At 37.5% G+C, this 26,244-nt stretch overlaps 1 protein-coding gene across 3 annotated transcripts in view; it reads right to left on the reverse strand.

Moving 5' to 3' along the window:
* Positions 1-22,332: 22,332 nt before the first annotated feature.
* PKIA (cAMP-dependent protein kinase inhibitor alpha) overlaps positions 22,333-26,244 on the reverse strand; it is a 98,385-nt gene continuing 94,473 nt past the window's right edge. For all 3 annotated transcript variants that reach the window (XM_065903125.1, XM_065903128.1, XM_065903127.1), the window contains one exon: positions 22,333-25,813. In XM_065903125.1, coding sequence (XP_065759197.1) covers positions 25,734-25,813 — 80 coding nt within the window. In that variant the 3' untranslated portion in view covers positions 22,333-25,733. The remainder of the gene's footprint in view (positions 25,814-26,244) is intronic.

Raw genomic sequence — 26,244 nt, forward strand, 5'->3', positions numbered from 1 at the left:
AGTTTCAGCTTCAACATCAGTCTTTCCAATGAATATTCAGGATCGATTTCCTTTAACATTGACTGGTTTGATCTCCTTGCAGTCCAAGGGACTCTCAAGAGTTTTCTCCAGCACCATAGTTCAAAAGCATCAGTTCTTTGGCACTCAGCCTTCTTTATAGTACAGCTACTATACATGGCTACTGGAAAAACCATAGCTTTGACCAAATGGATTTTTGTCAGCAAAATGATATCTCTTCTTTTTAATATGCTGTCTAGGTGTTTCATAGCTTTTTATTTTTTAATTTTGTGGCTGTGGTCACCATTCACGACGGTTTTGAAGCCCAAGAAAATAAAATCTGTCACTGCTTCCACTAATATGGGAACTACACCAAAAGAAATTATATATATGTATATAGGTGCTTCCCTGGTGGCTCAATGGTATAGAATCAGTTTGGCAACACAGGCGATGCGTGTTGGAAACTGCATTGATGCTTTCGAACTGTGGTGGTGGAGAAGACCCTTGAGAGTCCCCTGGGCTGAAGGAGATCAAACCAGTCCATCCTAAAGGAAATCAGTCCTGAATATTCATTGGAAGGACTGATGCTGAAGCTCCAATACTTTGGTCACCTGATGTGAAGAACTGACTCATTGGAAAAGATCTTGAAACTGAGGAAGATTGAAGGCAGGAGGAGAAGGGGACGACAGAGGATGAGATGGTTGAATGGCATCACCAATTCGATGGACATGAGTTTGAGCAAGCTCTGGGAGCTGGTGATGGCCAGGGAAGCCCGGCGTGCTGCGGTCCATAGGGTCACAAAGAGTCAGACACGATTGAGCGACTGAAAGACAACAGTCATTACCATACACATAGGGCTTCCCAGGAGATGCAGTGATAAAGAACCTTCCTACCAGTGCAGGAGACTTAAGAGACGCAGGTTGGGTCCCTGGGCTGGGAAGATCCCCTGGAGAATGCAATGGCAACCGACTCTAGTGTTCTTGCCTGAAAAATTCCATAGACAGAGGAGCCTGGTGGACTACAGTCCATGAGGTTGCAAAGAGCCAGACACAGCTGAGCGACTGAGCATGCATGCACAGGACAGATATATATATGTGTGTGTGTGTATGTGTGTGTGTGTGTGTGTGTAGAGAGAGAGGGAGAGTGAGAGCGCAGTATAAGAGATTTTTCTTTCCAGCAGAAAGAATACAAAATCAGATTTTATGTTTGCTACTTTCAAAGGAACTTACAATTTGGAAGATGGATGTATACATAAATACACAAAATAATAAACAAACATATGCTAACAGTGGGAAGATGAGGGAAGAGAGAAGAGTTTCAGTAGTTTTCCTAATTTGCTTTAGGCCATCAGAGAGATATATCTATTACAAAATATGAATTGCTCACAAATAAGGAATAGATCATCAATGGATATCCCATTGGTTTCCTGTTGCCAAAACTATTGCACTAATATGGCATGCTTGTGTCCGTCCTGGATTCCTTCTAATAGGGCTTGAGTCTGTTGTGGAGACACAGTAGGGCATTGAGTTGAAGAAACGATAGCAACAGATGCTGCTAAATATAAACCTGATGCTTGTGCAACCATTATACCAAGGGTAGAAGTAGCTGTTTAATTCCTTGCTGTGGAGCATGTACAAGAATATTTCTAACAAAATGAACTGAGTTTGAATGTGCAGGGGGCCATTCACAGTTGATAACTTTGGAAGAAAGAACTAATCTCTGTACACTTATTCTCCTTTTAGATTCAATATTCAAGGCTGCTATGAGGACCAAGCACAGAGACATTTAATGCATATTAGCCTCTCTTGCTTCTTTACTTTTAAAATTATCCACTTGCAACACACTTATTTTCTTAAAGTTGTCCTTGATATTTCACTTTAGCCTAATTTTATCTGCATACTTGTGGAGACTAAGAAGGAGAACTCTCCCCATAATTGTCTAGCAATACTTGGTGTATGGATCTTTTTATAGTCTACTAAAATTTACAGTCTACATAACTTGTGAAATATTTAATCCATGATAATTTCAGAGCAGTGTGGCAGGGTACCTTCAACCACAATTGAAATCAAAATAACTGCCTCAAACCTTCAATATTATTTTATCCCATATCCTCAGAATAGTAAATCTTTCGAGGCAACTGTAGATAAGAGTTTATTTCCTAGGGAGATTGTTCTCCATGGACATGTAACTGAAACTTTGTAAATAAACCCTATATTATTCTCAATCATAAACTTTTTGTTATTTTTTATGAAATAAATGTGGTCATTCTCAACCAAAATTAGGAAAGAATAATAATTCTGTTATTCTTTAAGTTGCTTTCTATCCCCAAAGCAAATAGCCTATTCTAATAAGCAAATTGGGACTAAAGGGGCCATTTGGTGTCTTGCTTCACAGAGAAAGACAGTTGCAAGACAGCCAGGAGACAGATTTAAATTCTGTTAAGAATAGCAGGAAGTATTTTGGTTCTAAGCAGGATATCACCACTTGTGGTTTTGTTAAATACACCAAGACAAGTCAGATCAAGTGTGTGGATTTTTTGTGTGAATGGAAACGACTCCTGTCTGTCCTAGTTCTTCACTGGAATGCTGACATGTGCATTGCTTGAAAATTCAGATCATTTCATTGGAATCAGTCAGAGTTTACCCTGGCACTTGAAAAGAAGCTATTCAGTAGTACAGGAGTGTCCATTTCATTTTAACAGAAGGCATATGATAGCATTCAGAAATGTGAGATTTTCTGGTTATGTTGCTTTTATGGTGACATAAGTACAGTGTGGTAGATAAAGAGAAAAAAAGCATGGCTAGCTATTTTATTTCTCAAACCTGACAGAAGTGGTAGACAGAATAATTAGGAAATGTTATCCTGTATTAAAATTCTAGAATGCAGAGGATTTGTGAATCTCAGATTAAAATTCTGCATGTATTTCACTAGTACTCCACAAATTTGAAACTTTCAAAGTCTATGACTATGGATTTGGGTCTTTCAAGTACTTTTAATTCTATTTATATTGGCTGTCATGGGCACAGTGAAAAATGAAGTGAAAAATGAAGGTATAATTGGCAGTTAAGATAAGAATAAAAATTTATTGAGCACTGTTGACTGAAAAAAGGCACAACCTAAAAGTTGAGAATTAATGTTTTGTTCAGTGGACTTACTGAGCACTTAAGCCTCTCAGATAGCTTTGAAGGACTGTTCTGAAGGGAAAAGTGAGGAGCCAGGATATGTAAGAGTTTTTGAAAAAAGAAAACAGATGTACACTCTTTGACATAAATCACAGCAAGATTCTCTCTGACCCACCCTCCTAGGTTAATGGAAATAAAAGCAAAGTAAACAAATAGAACAGAATAAAACTTAAAAGCTTTTGCACAGCAAAGGAAACTATAAACAAGATGAAAAGATAGTCCTCCGAATGGAAGAAAATAATTGCAAAGGAAGCAACTAACAAAGGATTAATCTCCAAAACATATAAGCAGCGCATACAACTTAATATCAAAAAAACAAACAATCCAATCAAAAAAGTGGGAGGAGACCTGAACAAACATTTCTCCAAAGAAGACAGACAGATGGTCAAAAAAACATGTTCAAATCAAAACTACAGTGAGGGATCACCTCACACCAGTCAGAATGGCTATCAGCAAAAAAATCTGCAAACAATAAATTCTGGAGAGTGTGTGGAGATAAGGGAACCCTCCTGCACTGTTGGTGGGATTGAAAACTGATAGAGTCATTATAGAAAACTGTATGGGTGGGAGGGGGGGTTCAGGATGGGGAACACATGTAAACCCATGGCTGATTCATATCAATGTATGGCAAAAACCACTTCAACACTGTAAAGTAATTAGCCTCCAACTAAAATAAATAAATTAAAAAAGAAAACAGTATGAAGATTCCATAAGAAAGTAGGAATAAATCTACCATATGACCCAGGTGGTGCTGGTGGTAAAGAACCTACCAGCCAAAGCAGGAGACAGAAGAGATGCCAGTTTGATCTCTGGGTTGGGAAGATCCCCTGGAGAAGAAAATTGCAACCCACTCCAGTGTTCTTGCTTGGAGAATCTCACGAACAGAGGAACCTGGCAGGTTACAGTCCATGGGGTCCCAAGGAGTTGGACATGACTGAAGCAATTTAGCACACACGCACACACACACACCATGGGACCCAGCAATCCCACTATGGGAAGACCAAAATTCTAAAAGATACTGGTACCCCAGTGTTCACTGCTGCAATATTTACAATAGATAGGGCATAGAAGCAACCTAGATGTCTATTAACACATGAACGGATAACGAAGACAAGGCACAAATATACAATAGAACATTACTCAGCCATAAAAAGGAAGGGATTTGAGTCAGTTGTAGTGAGTTGGATGAACCTGGAGCCTCTTATGCAGAGTGAAGTATGTCAGAAAGTGAAAAGCAAGTATCCTATATTAATGTATATACATATGGAATCTAGAAAAATGGCACTGATGAACCTGGTAGAGAACAGACTTGTGGACCCAGCAAGTGAAGGAGAGGGTGGAATGAGTTGAGAAAGTAGCGTTGACAAATGTACACCTTCACGTGTGAAATAGATGGCGGGAAGTTGCTGCATAACCCAAGGAGCCCAAGCTGGTGCTCTGTGACGACCTAGAGGAGTGGGATGGGGGGAGGAGGAAGGCTGCAGAAGGAGGCGCTATGTATATAACTGTGACTGATTTGCATTGTTGTAGGGCAGAAAATCAACTCAACATTGCAAAGCAATTTTCCACCAATTAAAACATTCAAGAAAAGATTACCGCTAATTAAAGAAAATCATATATATCAAGGTAATGAATTTAGTGCTTTTCTGTATATGGCGAGATGCAAGAGTCTGAGTTTATTGAAATTAATCTTCTGATATGCACCTTAACTTTCTAGGGCCAGGTCCCTATTTTTCTCTATCCTGAATCCTCCTGGGGTGCACCTCTCAGGGTGGCTTCAGAGGCTGATGGTTTGGTGGCAGGCAGCCTGATTTTCTCCATTTTGAATTCCCCCCAGGGTGTGCCACAAGGGGCAGCTGGGTTGATGGCTTGATCATCCCCAGTTTACTGAAATGGCAGGTGACATTTTTGTTCACAGCACACAGGAGGTGTCAAACAGTTTATATTCAGTAGGTCAGGGTTAAAATCAATGATACTAAGTGGAATTGTGTACATAAGAATCCTATTAGGGAAAGAAATTGTTTGAATGTTGGAGTCACGGGTATTGGTAGTCAGAGCAGTCCTTTCAATTTCACCATTTTATTTGGTTTTACCTGAATCTCTAGTTTGTTGTTTTTGTTTTGTTTTATTCAAATTCTGTATGTTTCACTTATGTCTCAGGCTAGCTTTCCAGGAAGGAAATACTATATTTAATATCTTGAGAAAATGCATTCTTTCTGACCTCATATTAACTTTCAGAGGAACTTATTCAGACGGGCTCTGTACAAGGAGCGTTGCCCAATGTATTCATCTGTGATTTTGGGTAAAAGCTGAGAAATATTTTTCCTTGTGGGTGATTTCTTATATTGTTCTGTCAGTGCTGAGAATTTAAAGACAAATCGTAACTCTGAGAAGGTTTTTTTTTTTTTTTTTAAATGGGAAATTGAATAACTTGGTCTGAGTCTGTTGCATATAGAGTATTTCATTTCATACCCAGTCCAAGCTTTTTAGGTCACAATGAGGGACTATTTCAGGAAAGTCATGAAACAGCCTCTCCTCTATGGGTTATTTTCAAGGAGGCCTTTGTCAAATGTTAAATTGTAATTCATTATTATTTATATCTTGTGAAATTGAAACACCAATATTCTTCAGAGCTTGAAATGGGATTTTTAGTTTTTCAGAACAAACACCCCTGAAAGATATTTAAAGTATTAGAAAAATAAATACTAACATAGAATTATATATCTAATTAAATTATCCTTCAAAAAATCAATGACAAATAAAGACTTTCTCAGAAAAACAGTAGCTCAAGGAATTCAGAGGGAAGGAAAATGATAAAGGACAAAAATTTGGATCTACCTAAAGAAAGGAAGAATGTGAGAAAGAGAAGGAATAAATGATGGCAAAACAAAAGCTTTTACTTTTCTTATTCTTAATTAGATTTATTTCCTTTTACTTATCTTTATTTAATAAGTAAATGTATTTGTATTATCTTTTAACTTATATTCTTATTATTAAGAATTATTTTATTTTTCTTATTTTTAATGATAACTGCTTCAAGTGATAATAGAAACAACTTTGGATATGAATAAATTTAACATATGAATAAAAGAAATGAATGACAACAGTATTATAAAGGAGAGAAGAATTATAAATACTCAGTTATACATAATTTAGACTTTATTAAAAATAAAAATTTCTGCTCTATGAAAGACACTGTTTAAAAAAGGAAAAGAAACCACATATTGGGGAAAATATTTGCAAAACACCTATCTTATAAAGGACTTCTGTCCCAAATATAGAAAGGACTCTTGAAAACAAAAAATAGAAAACAAACAACCCAACTAGAAAGTGAGCAACAAATCTGAATAGATACCTCACCAAGGAAGACATACAGGTGGTAAATTAGCATATAAAAGGTACTCAAAGTTGTTTGTCATTAGGGGATTGCAATTTATAAGGAAGCTGAGAAAGTACTACACACCTATTAGAATGACAGCATTTCAAAAAACTTATAATACCAAATGCTGATGAGGACCCGGAACACCAGGAATGCTCATTCATTTCTGGTGGGGAGACAAAATGTTACAACCACTTTGAAAGATAGTTTGGCAGTTTCTTACAAAGCTAAATATAATGTTTATATAATCTAGTGATTATGCTTCTAGGTGTCTACCAACTTAAGGTAAAAATTTTTGTCCATACAAAGACCTTCATAAAAATATTTACAAGAGTTTCACTCATGATTGCCTAAGCTGGAAGCCACCAAGATGACCTCTAATGAGTGAGTGGATGAACAAACTCTGGCTACAATGCCATATTACTCAGCTATAAAAAGAAACGAGCTATCAAGTCATGAAAAGACATGGGTAACTGCAGAGTGCTTAAATGCATATTGCTAAATGAATAAAACCAGTCTGAAAAGACTTTGTATTATAATATACAATTTCAGCTATATGTCATTCTGGAAAAGGAAAAATTATAGATACAGTAAAAACTTCAGTGGCTGTTTGGAGTTCAGGGGCTGGGGGACTTGAATACATGAAGCCCAGGTGATTTTTAGAGTGGCAAAACTACTATATACAATATTGGAATACTGCATATATAACATTATGCATTTGTAAAAACAGGTAGAACTTCACAGCCCAAAGATTGAGGTTTAATGCATGCAAATTTAAAAAATCATTACAAATTTAGGAGACTACTGTGGCGATGTGCACATTTAGCACCCAGATCTTAGTTTCTAATCCCCTTCTCCCATAAAACAGCCAGGGATTATTGGAGAAATGATAGATTTGAGACAGGACAGGAAATGCACAAAATATCCCTAAATCATCTTGAAATTCCAGAAAGGAAGAAAGCCCTCAAAAAAACTCCACATTGGGGAAATAGGTCAAAGAGGTATAGGAGGCAATAGAGAGAATCCCCCATGACCAACGCTGGAAACTATTTGAGTAATAAACAAAACAGTTTTGTTTGGCATTATTTATTATATATAGGGCTTCCCAGGTGGCTAAAAGGTAACGAACCCGCATGCCAATGCAGGAGACCCTGGTTTGATCCCTGGGTCAGGAAGACCCCCAGGAGGAGGAAACGGCAACTCACTTCAGCATTCTTGCCTGGAGAAACCCATGGACAAAGGAACCTGGCAGACTACAATCCATATGTTATACAGTCCATAGTCGCAAAGCATTGGATACATCTGAGCACCCACGCATGCATGCATTACATATTAAATTATTTAGAATATAACTTAAAATATAAGATAAATATATATGACTCATGAATACGGAATAAATAAATTCATGGGGGAAAAGAGACAAATCTCCATGCAGAATCCCAAGTGAATTATAGACACTCCAGCCCTAAAGGAGTGGATTTATCACTCTCCACTCCTTTGCGTGGGCTTATACATGATGATCACACGTCTTCTTTCTAAATATCACACATTTTCTTTCTAAAGGGTACAGCATAGAGATGGGAAAGAATAAGAATAACTTTTCGAAGGAGAAACCTGACAGAAAGAATTTCTGCCTGGAAATCAAAGTCAACATCAACATGACATCAACTATGTGGCATACGTTGATACGATGTGATGAAAATGGCACTTCACCTTTGTGATCTTCTCTCTCAAAACCCAGAACTTGAGTCTAAACCCGAGAAAAACATCAGAGACAAATTTCAACTAAGGGATATTTTGCAAATTACCTGACCAGTACTCATTAAAATTAAGTCATTTAAAAGAAGGGTAAGTCTAAAACACTGCCAAAAGCTAGAAGTGCCTCAGGAGATCTGACAATATTTATACATAATGTGATATCTTGAATAAAATCCCAGAATAGAGAAATGACATTAGGTTAAAAACTAGGAAATCTGAATAATATATAAACTTTAGTCCTTAATAATATGTCAGTATTTGTTAATTTGAACAAAGGTACCATAATAGTGTAAGATCCAACAGAGGACAAGATTGTTGGATGGCATCACTGATTCAATGGACATGAGTTTGAGCAAGCTCTGGGAGATGGTGAAGGACAGGGATGCCTGGCGTGCTGCAGGCCATGGGGTCTCAAAGAGTCAGACACGACTGAACGACTGGACAACAACTGTTATCATGTAAGATGTTAGTCACAGGGTTTGAAACTGTGCCGGTTTTGGACAGGGACTGTCTGTCAGCTCAATCTGCAAATTTAAAACTATTCTAAATAATAAAGCCTGTTAATTAAAAAGGAACTTTAAGAGACTTCTCAAAATTATAATATATGGACCTTTTATGAATTCAGATTCAAACTAAAGATAGAGTCATTTTAATGAGATCATTGTATAGTGGAATAGTGGCAATTTGATAATACGACATTATTCTTTTTCTTTAGTTGTGATAATGCTACAGTAATAATACATAAAACAACTTTTTTGTTAGAAATGCAAACTGAAGTATTTAAAATGAAGACAATATGATGTCTGACTCTTCCTCAAAGTGATCCCACTGGGTTTTAGAGTCTGGGAGTGTAGATGAGACCAGATTCCCTAAGAACTGATAATGTTGAAGCTGGATAATGACTAGATAGGAGTTCATCATACTACTTCTTACTTGATATATGTTTAAATATTTCTATTAACATTTTTAAAATTAAAATGTCAGTTCAGTTCAGTTGCTCAGTCATGTCCAACTCTTTGCAACCCCATTAACTGCAGCACGCCAAGCCTCCCTGTCCATCACCAACTCCCTCATCTACACTCCCAGACTCTAAAATTAAAATGTATATTAAAGTATATTAAAGAGCTGTCTTGATAAATGAAAGTTGTCCTTATATGTCAAGTTTATTATTTCTTCTCAAGAATTCATTGTTTCTTTAACTGTATGAGGTCATTCTTCAATGGAAATGCAATCCTTTTCTATTTCAAAACAATAGTTTAAAAGACAAACAAATTTCACTAGTGTTTAACAAAATATTTTACATACAAGTAAGTTTAATAATTTGGATTCAGTTAACTTATTATGTTTATTACTTATGCTTAAAGTGATAACCATTCTGTTCTTTCCCTTTTGCAGACCAGCACTAATCAAAAGAATATTGTGAGATATATAGAATAAATTTTAAATATTTTCTTTCCCAACTAAACCCTCATATTGCAAAAAAAACATGATTTAGGTGTCTAAATCTTCTTGAGTTAATTTATATAGCAATTTAAAAGTTACAGAATTTTACAGATTTAATTTTAGCTGCTAAGATTGTCAATTGAAACCTGTTCCTTCTATTCAAAAAAGCATTTTGTATCATAAGCTTATAAATATTTAAGTTAAATATTTACTAGTTAAATGTTAGTGACATGACATGCAACATATTTCATCATTATTTCTACTGAGGCAACACTTCAAAATTTGACTCAGCTTTTGATAAATCCTGGTTTTAAAAATCACCTTAGTAAATTTTGATTTTGACCAATCTCCTGCATTTCTAATGTATAGTTTCAGTAAGCAATGCTATGTTCCTGTCAAGGCATGTCTGATATTTCCCAAAGGTTTTATTTTATTGCCAAGTGAAGCAACTTAACCAAACAAAGAAGCATACCTTTCTGTGGCCATATCTGATTGACACAAGAGACCTTACTACAGGAAAATGCATGTAAAGGATACTCCATAAAGATTATTCCATTTAGCTAAAGGCAAACCATACTGTAACAGGACTGTGAGGCCTCAAGGAAGATATTTGTGAGAAATGTATTAGAATTAGCAGGTAAACATTTTAGTTTGATCAAAACTGGTTTCCTGAGGACTTGGGTTTACGTGCATGTGTTTATAACCTACAAGCCAATGGAGTGAAGGGGGGGGACTGTGTTTCACGTTGCCCTTGGAAGGAACTCATGTCCTTGGCCGCCGCTGCTGACTTTTTCCCTTCTTGGTACCAAGCTGACCTACCATTGCTTTCCAGAATGTAGCTTTTTAAACAAAATTCTGAAACAAAATCTCTTTGTTGTGTTTTAAGAGACACAGGTTATTTTTTCTTTTAGAATCACAAATGGCCACCAGGAGGCAGAAATCTATTACTTATTATATATCGATATTTACAGAAATATGATTCGACAGAAATAAAAGTATATAGTTATGTTTTATTTTACACTTGAGATTTATGAGTGATGATTTAATTATTGTTAAATAACTTGATTTTCCTATCTGACAACATGCCTTATTTAACATAAATATTTATTTAAGGACAATTATGGAAAATATTTGACTAATCAAAATGTCTATTATATAGAATTTACTTAGGATAAAATAAATTCTTTTTATATAAAAATTATTAACAGTGATAACATTTTAAAAGTCAGATCTTCTGGTTTAGTAAATAGCTTCATAATCCCTATATAATCCCTAGCTGTGATTTTGAGGGCTTCAGGCCTATTTTGTTTTTAAATCAATGAAAAATACTTCTTTGGTATGTATGAATAAAACATGAGTATTAATCATGTAGAAAATACTGTATGCTGGAAATAGGTATGTATTAAAGACAGCTTTCCTGACATATCTGTCTAGAGGAAGAAGAGTCTCAGTAGAAATTGGGATACGAGGAAAGGTCTACAGATGAAAAGGGAGAATTTTTTGGGTAGTGTCTCATCTATCTTTAGGACGGTGGTCCCCAGACTTTTTGGCACCAGGATTGGTCTCATGGAAGGTGATTTTTCCACAGACCAGGGTGAGGGGAATGGTTTTGGGATGACTCAAGTGCATTATGTTTATTGATCATTTTATTCCTATCATTATTATACTGTAAAATAGAATGAAATAATTAAACAACTCACATAATGCAGAATCAGTAGGAGCCCTAAGCTTGCTTTCCTGCAGCTAGATGATCCCATCTGGGGTGATGGGAGAGTGATGGGGAGCAACTGTAGATAGCAATGAAGCTTCCCTCACTCGCCTGTCACTCACCTTCTGCTGTGTAGTCAGGTTCATAAGAGATCAACCGGTGCCAGAGGTTGGTCACCTCTGCTTTAGAGGGCCTCATGAGTAATGGGTAGGCCTGGAGATCTAGGACTGCAGTTAACCAGATTGAAAAGAAGAAACCTTCCTTTAATAAGTCAATTAATCTATATGCTCTCTGTTTTTCCTCTTTTTTTATTTCCTTGGTGTTTATCAGACTCTTTGCCTGGCCTCAGCTTTACTAAGGGGAAACAAAGAGAAAGGAATTTTGTCTGCAGTTAAATTAGAAGGCAAAAAAGAAAGCATCTCTCCGAGGTGCCAATAAGAAATCAAGTCGTCAAATGACTGAGCCTGTCCAATGATTCCCCCTGTCCTAACAAGGCAAGTCCTTGAAGGCTTTGTGCTAAATTCATTGCATTGTGAGTATGTTTGTCCCCTTCTGCTATCTATGACACTGTGAAACTTCAGAAGTATCAGTTACAAGAAAAAGTTAAAGCTGAACTTAAACTGACCCTAAGGCAGTCCTGAAGTGATTTTCCTCCCTCTTTTTCTCTTTCCTCCCAATTCAAATTTTGCTTCTCAAAATTTGACTTTCCTACATTAGATTAGAGTACATATTCTAAGTATTTCATTTGCTAGGATCCAATTAAACCAGGCTTTATTTATGTGTAAGCTTCACATGGTTGGAGACTATCCCTATGGTTGAACCATTGTAGAGTTAGCATCCTGAAAGAGCCTGACATGTAGAAGGAACTTATTCATAGTTGTTCAAATAGTAAATAAGTAAAACCTCTGTGCCACTGAGTAGCACTGCCCGTAAAGAAGTGTAAGCTGTTTGACTATTCTCTTTGAGTTATCTTAGACTATAAATACATATTTCATAAAACAACACATCAATGTTAATAGCTAATATTTATATTGAATTGCAGGCACTGTTTTCAGAGCTTTATGTGTATTAACTAATCTTTCAATTTTCCCCTTATCTATTATTATTCAACATCCTTAAGAGATGCTATATCACTTCCTTTTGCTGACAAAAAACTGGTACTCGGAGTAGATAACTAAGTTGGACAAAATTATACATTTTGTCAGTAAGAAGAACTCTAAGTTCTGGGTCCATGATAGGAAAATCAATCTCTCCTAAGTATATTTGCCAACTGTTTCCTAGAGTTATCAGTAATTTTGAGTTCGACTGAATTGATAGATGAAAAAAATCAAAGTATCTCTCTGATATTTGGGCAACTTGTGAAATTTCTGATTTCTGGTGGTGATGGCGGTTGGTATCCTCTACCATCATCTCTCCCATAGTTGATAAATAACTCATTGCAAATCATTTCCCAATGATAGAGGTGAAAATTGGGGCTTCCCGGGTGGCTCAGACAGTGAAGAATCTGCCTGTAAAGCAGGAGACCAGGTTCCATCCCTGGGTTGGGAAGATCCCCTGGAGGAGGGCATGGCAACCCACTCCAGTATTCTTGCCTGGAGGATTCCCATGTACAAAGAAGTCCATGGGGTCACAAAGAGTCAGACACAGCGGAGCGACTAAGCACAGAGGTGAAAATTACTCCTGTCACCAGTGTCATTTATGCATTCCTCCCCCCCACTTTCCATTATGCCCCTATTCCTCCCCTGTGCTTGCGTTGGTGTGTGTGTGCTGTCTCTTCAGTCCTGTCTGACTCTTTGAGACCCTATGGACTGCCAGGCTCCTCTGTCCATGGGATTCTCCAGGCAAGAATACTGGAGTGGGTTGCCGTGCCCTCCTCCAGGGCATCCTCCCCACCCAGGGATCGAACCCGCGTATCTTATGCCTCCTGCATCAGCAGGGAGGTTCTTTTACCACTAGAGCCACCTGGACAGCCCCTGCCTCTCCCCAAAACGTAGGGCTTATTTCCATACTTACAGCAAACTCCTAGAAGCTTAGGTTTGGAGCTCTCTTCCTTTTCTTTCTCCCACAAAATGTTAGGTAGTAGCTGAGGAGTGCAGAAAGTGCTAGGCAGAGGGATTGAGGGAAAGAAAAATCTGGAGTTGGAAGAATGGAAAATGGCAAGCAATTAACTTGGTATTCTTGAGGATTTTAAGAATCATGAAGTGATAAAACAGAGGAAAGTAGTGATAGGTGAGTGGGAGGAGAGGAATGTGGAGAAACACAGTGTAAGTGAAGAAGCTTGAGTGAGAAACTGGTGGAATGAGGCAGGTTGGCTGAGTAGGATGGAGTCAAAGAGGAAGACAGCTGTATTAGGATATTGTCAGATTGAACATGAAGGGAGGAACAGATGGTCATGTTTTCCTATTTTCAGCTGCAAGTGCTGTCTTTGCAAAGTCAGACTCATTCAAAATATTCTTGTATGGGCTGGAAGTACAACAAGGCACTGTTCTGGGAACAGAGAGAAAAAAAACCCAACACTGTGAAGCAATTGTGATTCCAACAAGTGGAAGAATACTGTTGGGTGTTTAACACACTGAGAAATTGTTTACTCAGAATTCACTGTAGCATGGGCCTCAAGGATGCAGTTTGCTTTCTTTGTTCAGGTTGGCTGGAGTTAGGAAATATCTTAATTGATGTATTTTCCTTGATTAAGCCAATGAATGAACACCTGTGGAGGACACAAATTTTGGATTTTCTTAGAAATGTATTTTAAATCTCTAGAATCTGCAAGAAGGGCAATGACTAGGAAAAGCAAATGCAGTTTCCAAGGAATTGAATTTATTGGATCAGAGATTATGTTTGGTAATGAGAAGGGCTGGAGCAAAATTTGGGGAATTAAGTACCGAGGAAAAGAATGTAAGCCTGGGTGGTGGTGGTTTGGTCATTAAATCGTGTCCGAGTCTTGCGACCCCATAGACTGGAGCCTGCCAGATTCCTCTGTCCATGGGATTCTCCAGGCAGGAATACTGGAGTGGGTTGCCATTTACTTCTCCAGGGGATCTTCCCGACTTAGGGATTGAACCCAGGTCTCCTGCACTGCAGGCAGACTCTTTACCAACTGAGCTACGAGGGAAGCCCTGTAAGTCTGGGACTTCAATTAAAACCTGTTCAGGAGGAAACTGAAATCAGTGTTACAGGTTTCACAGAATTTCCATTTGATCTGTTGATGATCAAAGTGGTGAAAGATGAAGCTCAGGTGAGAAAATAGGTGGATGATCTTCATATATATATATATATATATGTATATATGCTGTTGGTTTAGTCGCCAAGTCATATCCAACTCTTGCAATCCCATGAACTGGAGTCTGCCAGGCGCCTCTTGTCCATGGAGTTCTCCAGGTCAGAATACTGGAGTGGGTAGCCGTTCCCTTCTCCAGGAGATCTTCCTGAATATGCATTGCCCTTTATATGTATATACACCTATATTGGAGAAGGAAATGGCAACCCACTCCAGTATTTTAGCCTGGAGAATCCCATAGACAGAGGAACCTGGCCGGCTAAAGTCCACAGGGTGGCAGAATCAGAAATGACTGAAGCAACTTAACATACCCCTATATATACATATAGCTGTATACCCTGTGTCCCAAAGTGAACTCTTTCTCTTTTTAATCCTTGAAAAGGAGAATAGAATAAATAATTTATGATGTTACAATATGGAAGTCAGACCACTTGAAATGTAGCTAGCCTGATTTGAGATATGTGTGTAAAGCAGACACTGGATTTTGAAGAATTGGCACCAAAACAAAGCAAAAAAAGAATGTATCACTGAGTTTTGTATTGATTAGATATTAATGGACATTTTAAAAATATTGATATATTCGGTCATTTTACTGCTTTCTTTTCATTTTAATTTGGCTACTAAAAAAATGTAAAAAAACTGCATTTTGGCTTGTATTATTTTTCTACTAGACAGCACTTGTAGAGTTGGAAAAGCATGGGAAATGTCAGGGAAGATGGACTTAGATTTCAGTCTTGGTTTTACAACACAGAAGCTACGTGATCTTGGACAAGCCACCTGACTTATCTAAGCCTTACTCTGGTCATTCAAAAGGAGAGAGAATACTCATTTCAAAGAGGTCATGAAAAATGGGGTTCATGTAATCAAACATGCAATGAATATTCAGAACATGATAGTTATTACTGCCCTGGGAGAAGATCAACGAGTCTTCTTCCCCCATACATGGTGCTAAAGTACATTTCTCCCTTGTACTTGCACCACATGTTGTCAGCTGAGAGGTATGGAGTCTATAAAACTGAGGAGTACTTCAGGGCATGAGCAGAAACATGGATAAAGGACAGTGGCAGCTGCTTTCCTGGGCGGGATCCTGTCTATGCCTGGTTGCACGCATCTCTCCTACTTCTCACTTTTCCTCTGACGTCTGTTTCTTTCAGCTGTTGGATTCTTAACCTTGATATAAGTCCTTGTGTCTGTTTTTATCTTGAAGCTCTAGGCCTGCCTGTAAAAACTTAATTTCTAACTTTCAGAATTCTTCTGTTTCTATGGTAGACACTTTGGTATGGACCCCAGCTATATCTTGGGGTCTTTGTGCTTGGGACACGTGCTGATGCCCACACTCTTCCCTATGAGCGATTTCTTGGAGCTGGTCTGAGTTCTCAGCGACTTTCTCAACTCCTGGATCTCCCAGGTTTCGTTTCTGGAGGTCTCAGATATCTACTCCTGCATCTGTCTCAATATGTCCCCTCAGAGTATGCGCTAGCTAATTTGGATAGTTTTTAAAAAATATATGATGGCATGTTTTTTCACCTGTGGGCCTCGGTTTCTGTCATTTTGTTTCCTATGTAAAATGTCTAATAATCTCTCTTTCTTCAATACACATTTTAAAAAATCATTCCACTGCTTCACTTGATCTTTCCTGTTGAGTGACATTTCTCCCTAAGAATCTATATGGTATGTTCCATGTTCATCTACTATTGCTCATTATATTTAGATATTTATTACAAATATATATGTGCTTGTCTTACCATTACAATTAAATGAGTACATGTCAATAAAACTTAGGGTGTCATGTGGCGCTTTCTTTGTGTGGAGCCATATTCAAAAGAAGTCTCATCCAAAACACAGAAATGATTGAAAGGTATTCCCAATATTTACATTTATCTCTTTGAAAATAGTAAAGCATAGCTAATTAATTGCCATTATAGCTAATAGCCTATAAAAATGCTCTCTTTTTCTGTCCTTTGTCCACATTACACTGATACAATTCTCTTTTTCTCTTCATTGAAGCCTCTTACTTGTCAAATCCCTTTTAGAAAACCAGTTTCACAATTTTTCCTAATCCTCTAATTCTTAGCTTTTTATTATACAAATTGACTTAAATGTGTTAGCTGGATAACTTAATTGTCTGTTTTTTCTTTTCTTTGGTCTGCTTCAATCAATAACTCAATAAAGAACAATTGTGGTATGGATTCTTCATAAATTTTCTTTTTCCTCTTATCATCACTCTAATCTGTGTCTAGATCTGTTCTCCCACTTTTGTTACAAAGGTCTGGGAGTCAACTGAGCAAAAAGCAGCTTCTCATTAGACAGTGGAAACAGAACGAGAGTTCTTACAATGAGGAATGGAGTCATGACGGGGAAGTCTGGGAATGCTGATAGAAAAAAACATGGTCACCATCATATATTTCAGTTTCATTGGTCAAAGATTTTAAAAATTTCTTAAAAGTCTTTTAAAAATTTCACTCCTTATAGCATCTAATGCAGAGACTTAAACTTACTAAAAGCTCAATAAATATTTCCTAAATAAATTTGACGACTTACTGAATTTTATTTAGGACCATCTGGGAAGGCAGGTTCTGTTTAAGTTGTCACTCCCTAGCTATAGCTATTTTTACATAGCTTTTATGCTCTTAAAATTCACAGTTATATATTGTTTTATGGATTTCAAAGAGCATGCGGAGTAAAAGAAAACTTAGAAATTTAATGGGACAGTCATAATAGTCACACCATCCTACTCAAGTAAAATGTGTAAAATGAATCATGGCAGCCAAAGTGCAAACATGTGTTCTGTTAAAAATTACCTACACCATTACCTTGGCCATTTTTATTTCTTTGTTTCACAGTCAAAAAAATACAGGATACTTCTTTAGTCCTGTTAGGTTTCCAGTGTTAATTTGATTACTACTATTTTTCTATTTTTTTTCCAAATGATACAATATTCAGGGAAAATAATTTAAGGTTATATATATGTGTATATATGGGCTTCCCAGGTGGCTCATTTGTAATGAAGCTGCCTGTTAATGCAAGATATGTGGATTTTCTCCCTGGGTGGGTAAGCTCCCTTGAAATAGGAAATGGCACCACACTCGCGTATTCTTGCTGGGAAATCCCAAGGACAGAGGAGACTGGTGGGCCACAGTCCATGGAATTGCGAAGAGTCATACACAACTGAGTGACTGAGCATGTACCCATACGTGTGTATATATATGTATATATCAATGCGCTTTCTTCTTGAGTATACAAAAACATGTTTCTTACATTACTTCGCACTTTTTTCTATGGAGTTCTGCCACTGAAATTCACGATATTCTTATCAGGACTCCTATTTTGTTAGGCTATTAGTCTATATTAGAGTACACTTCTGTAAAGCATATTCTTAGAAATTCCAATGCATCCTCGTTCAAAGCCAACGACATCTCCCCAGAGATCTTCCTCTCTGGCTAATATGTTGCCTAGGTCCGGAGACTAAGATACAACCTCCCTTTTTGGGTAATCTCAATTCCACAAAACTGAAGGAAATTCATACTACAGAATGTCAATAAATACCTTTACCAAGATAACTGCTTAGCTAAATGACACAGTCTGACTTGCTCATTTACTTGTACATTGTACTATATTAAACAGCTCATCTCTGTAAGTTATATCAAATCTTTGTGTGTATGTGTATGTGCAGTGTAATTTGGGAATTAAATTTTAAAAGTTTATTGCACTGATTAGGTGATAGAAATCAAGTGTTTATCTTCTGCAGTGAAATTTTATGCAACTTTTACTATTTTCAAACAGTATCTCTGAATTGCATTTTTCTCTGATGGATCTATGTAAATGTGTCTCAACTATATTGTGAGCTTCAGGAAGGCAGACGTTTATTCTAAATATTTGTTGAGTATCTAATAGACAATAAAGATAAAAACATTAATAAGAGAGGGCTGCTGCCCTCGAGAAGTTCATATTCTAGTTTGAGAGATAGATATGAAAACAAATAGCTGTGGTTTAGTGAGATATGTTTGCAGACCAAGTGTTAGGGGAGCAAAATACACAGAATAGTAAGTTTCTTAGGATGGGGCTTGGGTATGGAGACACAAGTCCAAAAGTCTCTTAAAAAAGGGTGAATTTAGGCTAGTCTGAAAGATCAAGGAGAATTTGCCAACAAACCTGAAGAACATCTTAGGGATAGGAAAAATAGCTAATATATACCAAGGAGTTATATAAAGATAAAATGTGGTACTTATACCAAAACAAGTGTTGGATTGACTAAATTGAAAGATTTGTCAAATTAGAGGAGTGAAACCATGTGACTTTTGTATTAGAAAGATACTTCTGGTTGTATGATGGTTAGAGAGAGTCAGACAAGGCAGGCCATTGCTCAGATATATTTGATAGGAAATGATTTAAAGCACTAAAGTGTAGACAAAAGGAAGTGGGCAGTTTCAAGAGGTAGTTAAAATTAGAGGAACTGAAAAAAAATTAGAGGAAGAAGAGTTAAGAAACATCTGAGAATTTTGATTTAAGTTTGCTGGGAAACCAGTACCACTATTATATGGGATCTGTAACACAGGAAGGAAGGCAGGTAAGGGGATGGTGTCATATCCTCGAGTTAGTGTTGTAATATTGAATTTTAAGATGCTTTTGAGAAACCATGTTAAGCTATCCAATAAGTCAGGTGATTAGGAGTGACCTCTGGGCCAGGGATGAGGACATGGGGATCATCATGGCTAATGTGATTAATGATGATGGAGTGGAAGAGGAGTGTAGAGTGGGGTTAGGTAAAAGGAATAAAGATGGAATTCTAGGGAGGTAGTGGAGATGTAGAAAAGAAAAGAACTCATCAAGGAGAGTGAGGAGTTGCCAGAGAAAAAAGGACAAAAGATAACAAACTAAATACTCCCGGGGAAAATGAGACATCTCAAAAAAACAAACAAACAAAAAAAACATGGTGATTAAGATTAAATTCCATAGGGTTGGCTAATGAAACATACATAAACTATTCATTATATTTAACCATTTGGATTGATATATTTGTTTAGGAGGTCTAATTCAGAGGACTAGGATGGGACTGGGTACAAAGATGTTAAGTGTTTTTGCATGTATGTGACTGCTGTTGGAGGAACTGGTAATATAACTGACAGTCATCCCAGGGTATAATGAAACGGAGAACTCCAAACATCACAGGATAATATTGCCCACCTCTGGATGCACGGGCCCCAGGTTAGTGCCGACAAGTAACAACCACTCCTATGAAGAAATGGACACTGCAGGATGGGAGGATGTAGCTGAGAAACATGGAGAGAATATGGTCAGAGAGAAAAGACACATACATACGAAGATATGAACCTGGTGGAGAAAACAGACTTTTTCTTGGGATATGTAGATTCCATCCTCAAGAAGACTTGTACTATATAGCATTACTGTGCCATGCTAATGTCAATCAAAATTATAGAATCATCAATTTTGGTTTTAGGTGAAGCTTGAGACCTCTATAACATCATCACTTTTTAATTTTCACATTGTCCAGGGCTTCCTTGACAGTTACTGAGAGGTCAGATGTCATTAGTAATGAAAAAAAAAAGAGCTGGAAGTCAAACTGCAAGAGAATAAGAAATGAGAAGCATGTAAATTGCTATTTTAGGAGACAAGCCGTTAAAGAAAGAGAACTGGAGAACCTGAGCACCTTTGTGGAAAAGGGTAAAATCGGCGAAAAGGATAACTAACAGACCTCCTGTTAAGGTCAGAAAGAAAATGGTTTAAAAACCTCAGATGAAGGAATAATCTTAGGAAACGGGAAACTTCCTCTGTTCCCAGGGACAGGAAAAAAGAACTGTGCAGCACTCTGTCTAAACTGAGGCTGCAAACAATGAATAAACATTGTTATCAGCTTTTCAGAGTCATCCAGAAGACAAGCAGAGAGAAGGGAGATGGTTTGGTAGTGTTGGATTGGACAGGAGAGAGAGAAAGACAAGAAAGCAAGGAAAACTGAAAACATTAAAGAGAAAGATTGACAGGGATTCCAGGCTAAGATAAGAGTTGCTGAGAAAATATCCATCTTGACATAGTCAGAAAGTAGGTGTGGTAGAAATTAGAAAGATAATGAGTGATAGTCAGAAGGTTGTTAATTACAACTTTACAGTGAGAGATGGCTAGGACCCCAAATGCCCATATCCTGGACTAGAGAGATGCAAAACATCTACAAGAGACACGAGAGACTAACGCAAACTGGTTGCATTGTTTGTTAGTATTTTGTCCCAAATTACTACGTAGTATTTTATCCTGGTGACCTGAGTAAGAAGAACTTAAAAATATACATCCTTTATTGCCTCTTTGGCTTATATCTTTGCCTGGAGTGCTAGTTGGTACTTGTTTTCTCCTAAGCCCTGCCCTGGTCTCTGTATGTGGGAAAAATACTTTGAAAAGAAAGCAACACTAAGAGTTATGCTCTTTGCTCTTCTATCCTGTTATCCATAATATAGTAAAACCCTGTGTGTCTGTGAGCATTCCTTCTTCCTTCTTGTTGACTTGATTTTAGTTTTTCAGTGAACAGGGTGGGTTCATCAGAAAACCTTGAACTTCTTCTAGATAAGTGGTTCTTAAGGTGTGGAGGTGGGAGGGAAGCAAAAAGATATGAAACTGTCACAGGGAATGTTTCTAAGAGGGCGTTTGTGCATGAGTGTATCTGCATGTGCGCAGATGGAGGAGCTGCTGCTGCTAAGTCGCTTCAGTCGTGTCTGACTCTGTGCGACCCCATAGACGGCAGCCCACCAGGCTCCCCCGTCCCTGGGATTCTCCAGGCAAGAACACTGGAGTGGGTTGCCATCTCCTTCTCCAATGCATGAAAGTGAAAAGTCAAAGTGAAGTGGCTCAGTCGTGTCCGACTCTTTGTGACCCCATGGACTGCAGCCTACCAGGCTCCTCTGTCCATGGGATTTTCCAGGCAAGAGTACTGGAGTGGGGTGCCATTGCCTTCTCCGAGATAGAGGAGGGAGCCCTGTAAAAACTTTCAGGAGATTGTGATAAACACCTATGTTTCTTCTGATTGAAAATCACTGTCCTGGGGACTTCCCTGGTGACTCAGAGGTTAAAGCGTCTGCCTGCAGTGCAGGAGACTCGGGTTCGATCCCTGAGTTGGGAAGATCCCCTGGAGAAGGAAATGGCAACCCACTCCATTATTCTTACTTGGAGAATCCCATGGAGGGAGGAGCCTGGTAGGCTACAGTCCATGGGGTCACAAAGAGTTGGACATGACTGAGTGACCAAAAAAAAATAAAAAATAAAAAATAAAATAAAATAAAAAAAAAAAAAAAAAAGAAAATCACTGTCCTGCTGGTGAGCAAGTAAGAAGACAGCAGTGATATTGGAGTTTAATATTTGGAGAGGTGGGATGTCTCTGGTAGGTGATAAAGTCCAGGGAGTGGGCTACCAGCATGGGATGGAGGTGAAAATTATTGGCGTAGAGGCCAGGAAAAAGGCTGGAATGCTGGGTTCGTCCGCCCTAGGATGACTAAGCTTTGGCCTTCTCGTCTGTCACCCGCAGTACTTTCCGGAGCATCATGTACATAATGTGTGTTCAATAAATACTCTTAATAGACTGCACACATTTCAGAAAAATGTATTATTTTTAATATCAAGTATGTGAGCATGCAACATCGCTAAATACAAAAGTCATACAAGCCCACAAATGACTTCAGAGACTGCCACTCATAATTAAAGAACAATTTTGGGCCTATTAAGACATCATAAACATAGATCCTTTCCTGTTTTCACTTGATGATTAGACATTTCCACCCTGTTATTAGTGACTTCGGTCAGAAACCACTGCCTGCAGTTACATTTCTTTACCTCTTATTGCTTCTCAGAAGAGAACAATATCATTTATGTTCTAAACCAGTGCATTTCCACTGTGTCTGAGTAAGACACAGGTGTTGAGCATTTACTGTGCACAGCTCTGGGGGTGCTACTTAAAAATTGGAGGCTTTCTGCCTCTTATCTGCCGAAAAACATTTCTATGAATTTATGATATCAATATGTCAGCACAGGATGCTTAAAACTGACAAAGGGTAAATTTGAAAAGTTTACACCTGTTGCACATCAGTTGAAAACCTGAAATTTTCACATTTCTAGTTAAACAAAATGAGTAGCATGGAGCATAAAAAATCTAAACCATGCTAAGTTAGCAGACTTCATTTCAGAAAAAATGTCTTTTGGGAAGTATAACCCAAAACATGTTTTAATTAAATTTATTATTGTTATTTAAAAAAAAAATACAATTGCTGCTCACATCTATGTTATTGCTCATCTAGGTAACCTTGAGAAAAACGAATGCCCTTTTTAGGACTATTTCCTCTTCTAAAATATGGAGACTGATCTAGTCCATCCTTAAAAGTTCCCTTCTAGATAAACATGCTCTGTAACTGGCTTCAGGTTCATGGCATGTGTAGTAGAATACTCCCAGGAGTCAGATAAACACAGGTTCAATTTTTATTTCATCATTTATTAGCTTTTTAAGCTTGTAAAACTTATACCTTATTCAATCTTAATCTCCTGATCTGTGAAATGGAATAATAGTACCTCTTTAACTAAATTGTTTGAGAATTAAATGGGAGAATATGTGCTGTGAAGTGAATAGCATAAAGTCAGTTGGTTAACAGGCATTCAATGTGTATATTCAAATCAATGTCTTAGTTTTCTACTCTTTCCTTCTCTCCTTAAAAAATCAATTCCATGTATATTACTGACTTTCAAGTAAAAGATATTATGGTAAAACTTGGAAGATACTAGGAACTTTTGCTGAGCAACATTTCAGGATGTATAATTTTCTGGCTTGGGAATATCTCTGGGTTTGAATATAGCAGACAAAGTAGCAGTAAGAGGTCAAAAATAATTCAAAAGCTCCATATGACTTCACAATTTAGCAACTATAGATATTCAAAGACGAGCATGATACCACATGCATTAATAATCATATATCACACAGGAATAGAAGTCCTCCACATATACTCAGCACTAGTCCTAAACTTTACAAAATCACATGAAATCAATTTGGAATTCCACAATTTTAAGGATGAAGAGAGCTTTACCTACATTCACAAAAAAGCTATGAGTATAATAAATAAGGATACTGTAAAAGTGATTGTACGGGTTGAATGTGTTAAATGGACTACCAGAAATTGTCTATAATAGCCTCAGGAGCTTCTTTTCCCACATGTGAGTGTAATAATAGGTGGATTTGTTTGAACATTAACTGAATATTTTGGATCCTACTGGGTTAAGCAGAAGGAAGTACTCTAAAATTTAATCTTTCCTATTTTCTCAAAGACTTACACTGTTAATTTTTTTTTTTTTTTTTTTTTTTACTATATGCTTGATGACCAAGTGATATCCATGCCCCTATCCCACTCATTCATAATGTACTGTAGAGAGAGATGAGGGCAAACTTACCTTTCATCCTTCATGTAACTACAAAGGAGGGCTGAGTTCCTGGTGTATCCAGGTAGATTACCTGTTGAAATGCTGCTTAAACTACTTCATATGGAATGGTATCTAAGACCTTGAGGACAGTTAAGTGGGGTCTTTATTGTAAAGGGTCTTCCTTTTGCCTGCTATGTGTCCAGTAATTCATGAGCCATTGGCATATCACTGGTGCCTTATTTATTATCACTGAGAAATGATTTCATAATACTGACCAGAGGGATTACAAAGCTCATAGAAACGTTCCATATAAGAACCACGATGTCAAAACACAGCAGAGGCCATCAACAGTATTAATAAGGATTTTGTCAGCTTCTAATGATGATTATTATTGTATCAGAATGCAATTCACACTAATTATTAGTAAAAGTTTACAAACATTAAAAAGTGCATAATAACATTTGGATCTGATAGGGCTGAAAAAAGACATGAAAAATACAACACAAGGGCTTTACTTTTGTGATTGGTGTCCACATGATTGCAAGGTGATTTTCTCCATCTTTTTCAGCTCCATGGAGATAAGCTGTTCTCCAAATGTTAGTAGTATCATACAGCACTGTGAGAAATTTGATTCCAGAGAAGAAAATATTTCCAGTGCTTAGTATTATTTTCTCTTCACTTTCCCACATCCCCAGTTCTCAAAAAGTCCCACAATTGGAAATAAAAATATTAGTTGGAAAAAGTTCTACATTTGGGAATAAGACAAAATTTGCAGACTGAACTCTGGTCTGTGCAGACACCAAACAGACTGAATTCAGGTAATATTCACATTAATGGATATTTTTAAATGTCTGTATAATAAGCAAAGGAGTCCTGATGAATCTGTTAGACTTAATTCATCAGCAGTGAATTAAGGGGACAGATTGTTTTAAAAAAAAGTGTGTCCTATCTTGTGTACACCACCACGCTATGGAGCAGAATTTTTAGGCAGCCCTTTAAAAAATGAGTGGTATAAAAATTCACAGTAATGTGCATCATTTTTGTTTTTCATAAGCAATTGAAGAAGGGGGCAGTGCTGAGCATCTATATTGTACAATACAAAACAGTGTAAATAACAAAGCAGGAACGCACAGATACATAATGCTAAAAACAGTACTTTCTGGATGGTTCTTTTACTGGGTGAATACTCAGGCCAGAGATATTTAAACTCTGGGGTTCAACCAACCCTTTGCTATTAGACACAATTAAATCCTCTGACATTGTGAGGGGCCAGATGCTACAGGAAGAATCATCATCTAGATCACTGCTACTCTCTACAAGCATTTCATCATATGGTCAAGTGAAAGGATCCGTACAAAAATGGCATCCAAACACAAGCCACATGATTTCAACCATTGCTAATGCCAGAGGTAGAGAAAAGTCTGTCTGCAGCCACAGCCTCTGCCCCCACTTTTAACATAACAAGCAGGTTCCCGCAAAGCAGTACAGCCATTTTCTTCTTCCCCTTTTCACTCTTGGAAATAAATGCATTCCAGCCAGGCCTGGAGATTGGAGACATCGTCAGGTGTTGATGACAGTCAAAGTGGAGTGTTAACTTTCAGATTTTGCGGCTTCTCCCTGGGCTTCCCCACTTTGTTCTGTTGAATTTCGCTGTGCATCTTCTTCCCCTTCTGTTAGAGACATAAAAAGGATAAAGGCAAAATAAAAACGATTGCTTATATTTACTGACTCTCAACATCTTATTGGACATTTTAGAAATCCTCTATTCTGAAATCTTCATACAGACAAGTACATTTTCTTGGTAATCAACACCCCATCAAGAAAACAGCTTATGACTTCCCTTAGGACTTAGCTAAGGGAAGTGGCTAAGACTCCGTGTTCCCAAAGCAGAGGGCTCAGGTTCAATCCCTGGTCCAATCCCTGGGCATGTGGCAACTAAAGATTCCACATGCCTCAATTAAGACCTGGCACAGCCAAAATACACAAATAAATAAATAAATATTAAAAAGAGAGAAACAGCTTAAATGTTTCAGTGCCAGTGCTAAGACACTTCAGTCGTGTCTGACTGCGACCCCATGGACTGTAGCCCACCAGGCCCCTC

The sequence above is a fragment of the Muntiacus reevesi genome, chromosome 12 (assembly GCF_963930625.1).
Source record: "Muntiacus reevesi chromosome 12, mMunRee1.1, whole genome shotgun sequence".
NCBI lineage: Eukaryota > Metazoa > Chordata > Mammalia > Artiodactyla > Cervidae > Muntiacus > Muntiacus reevesi.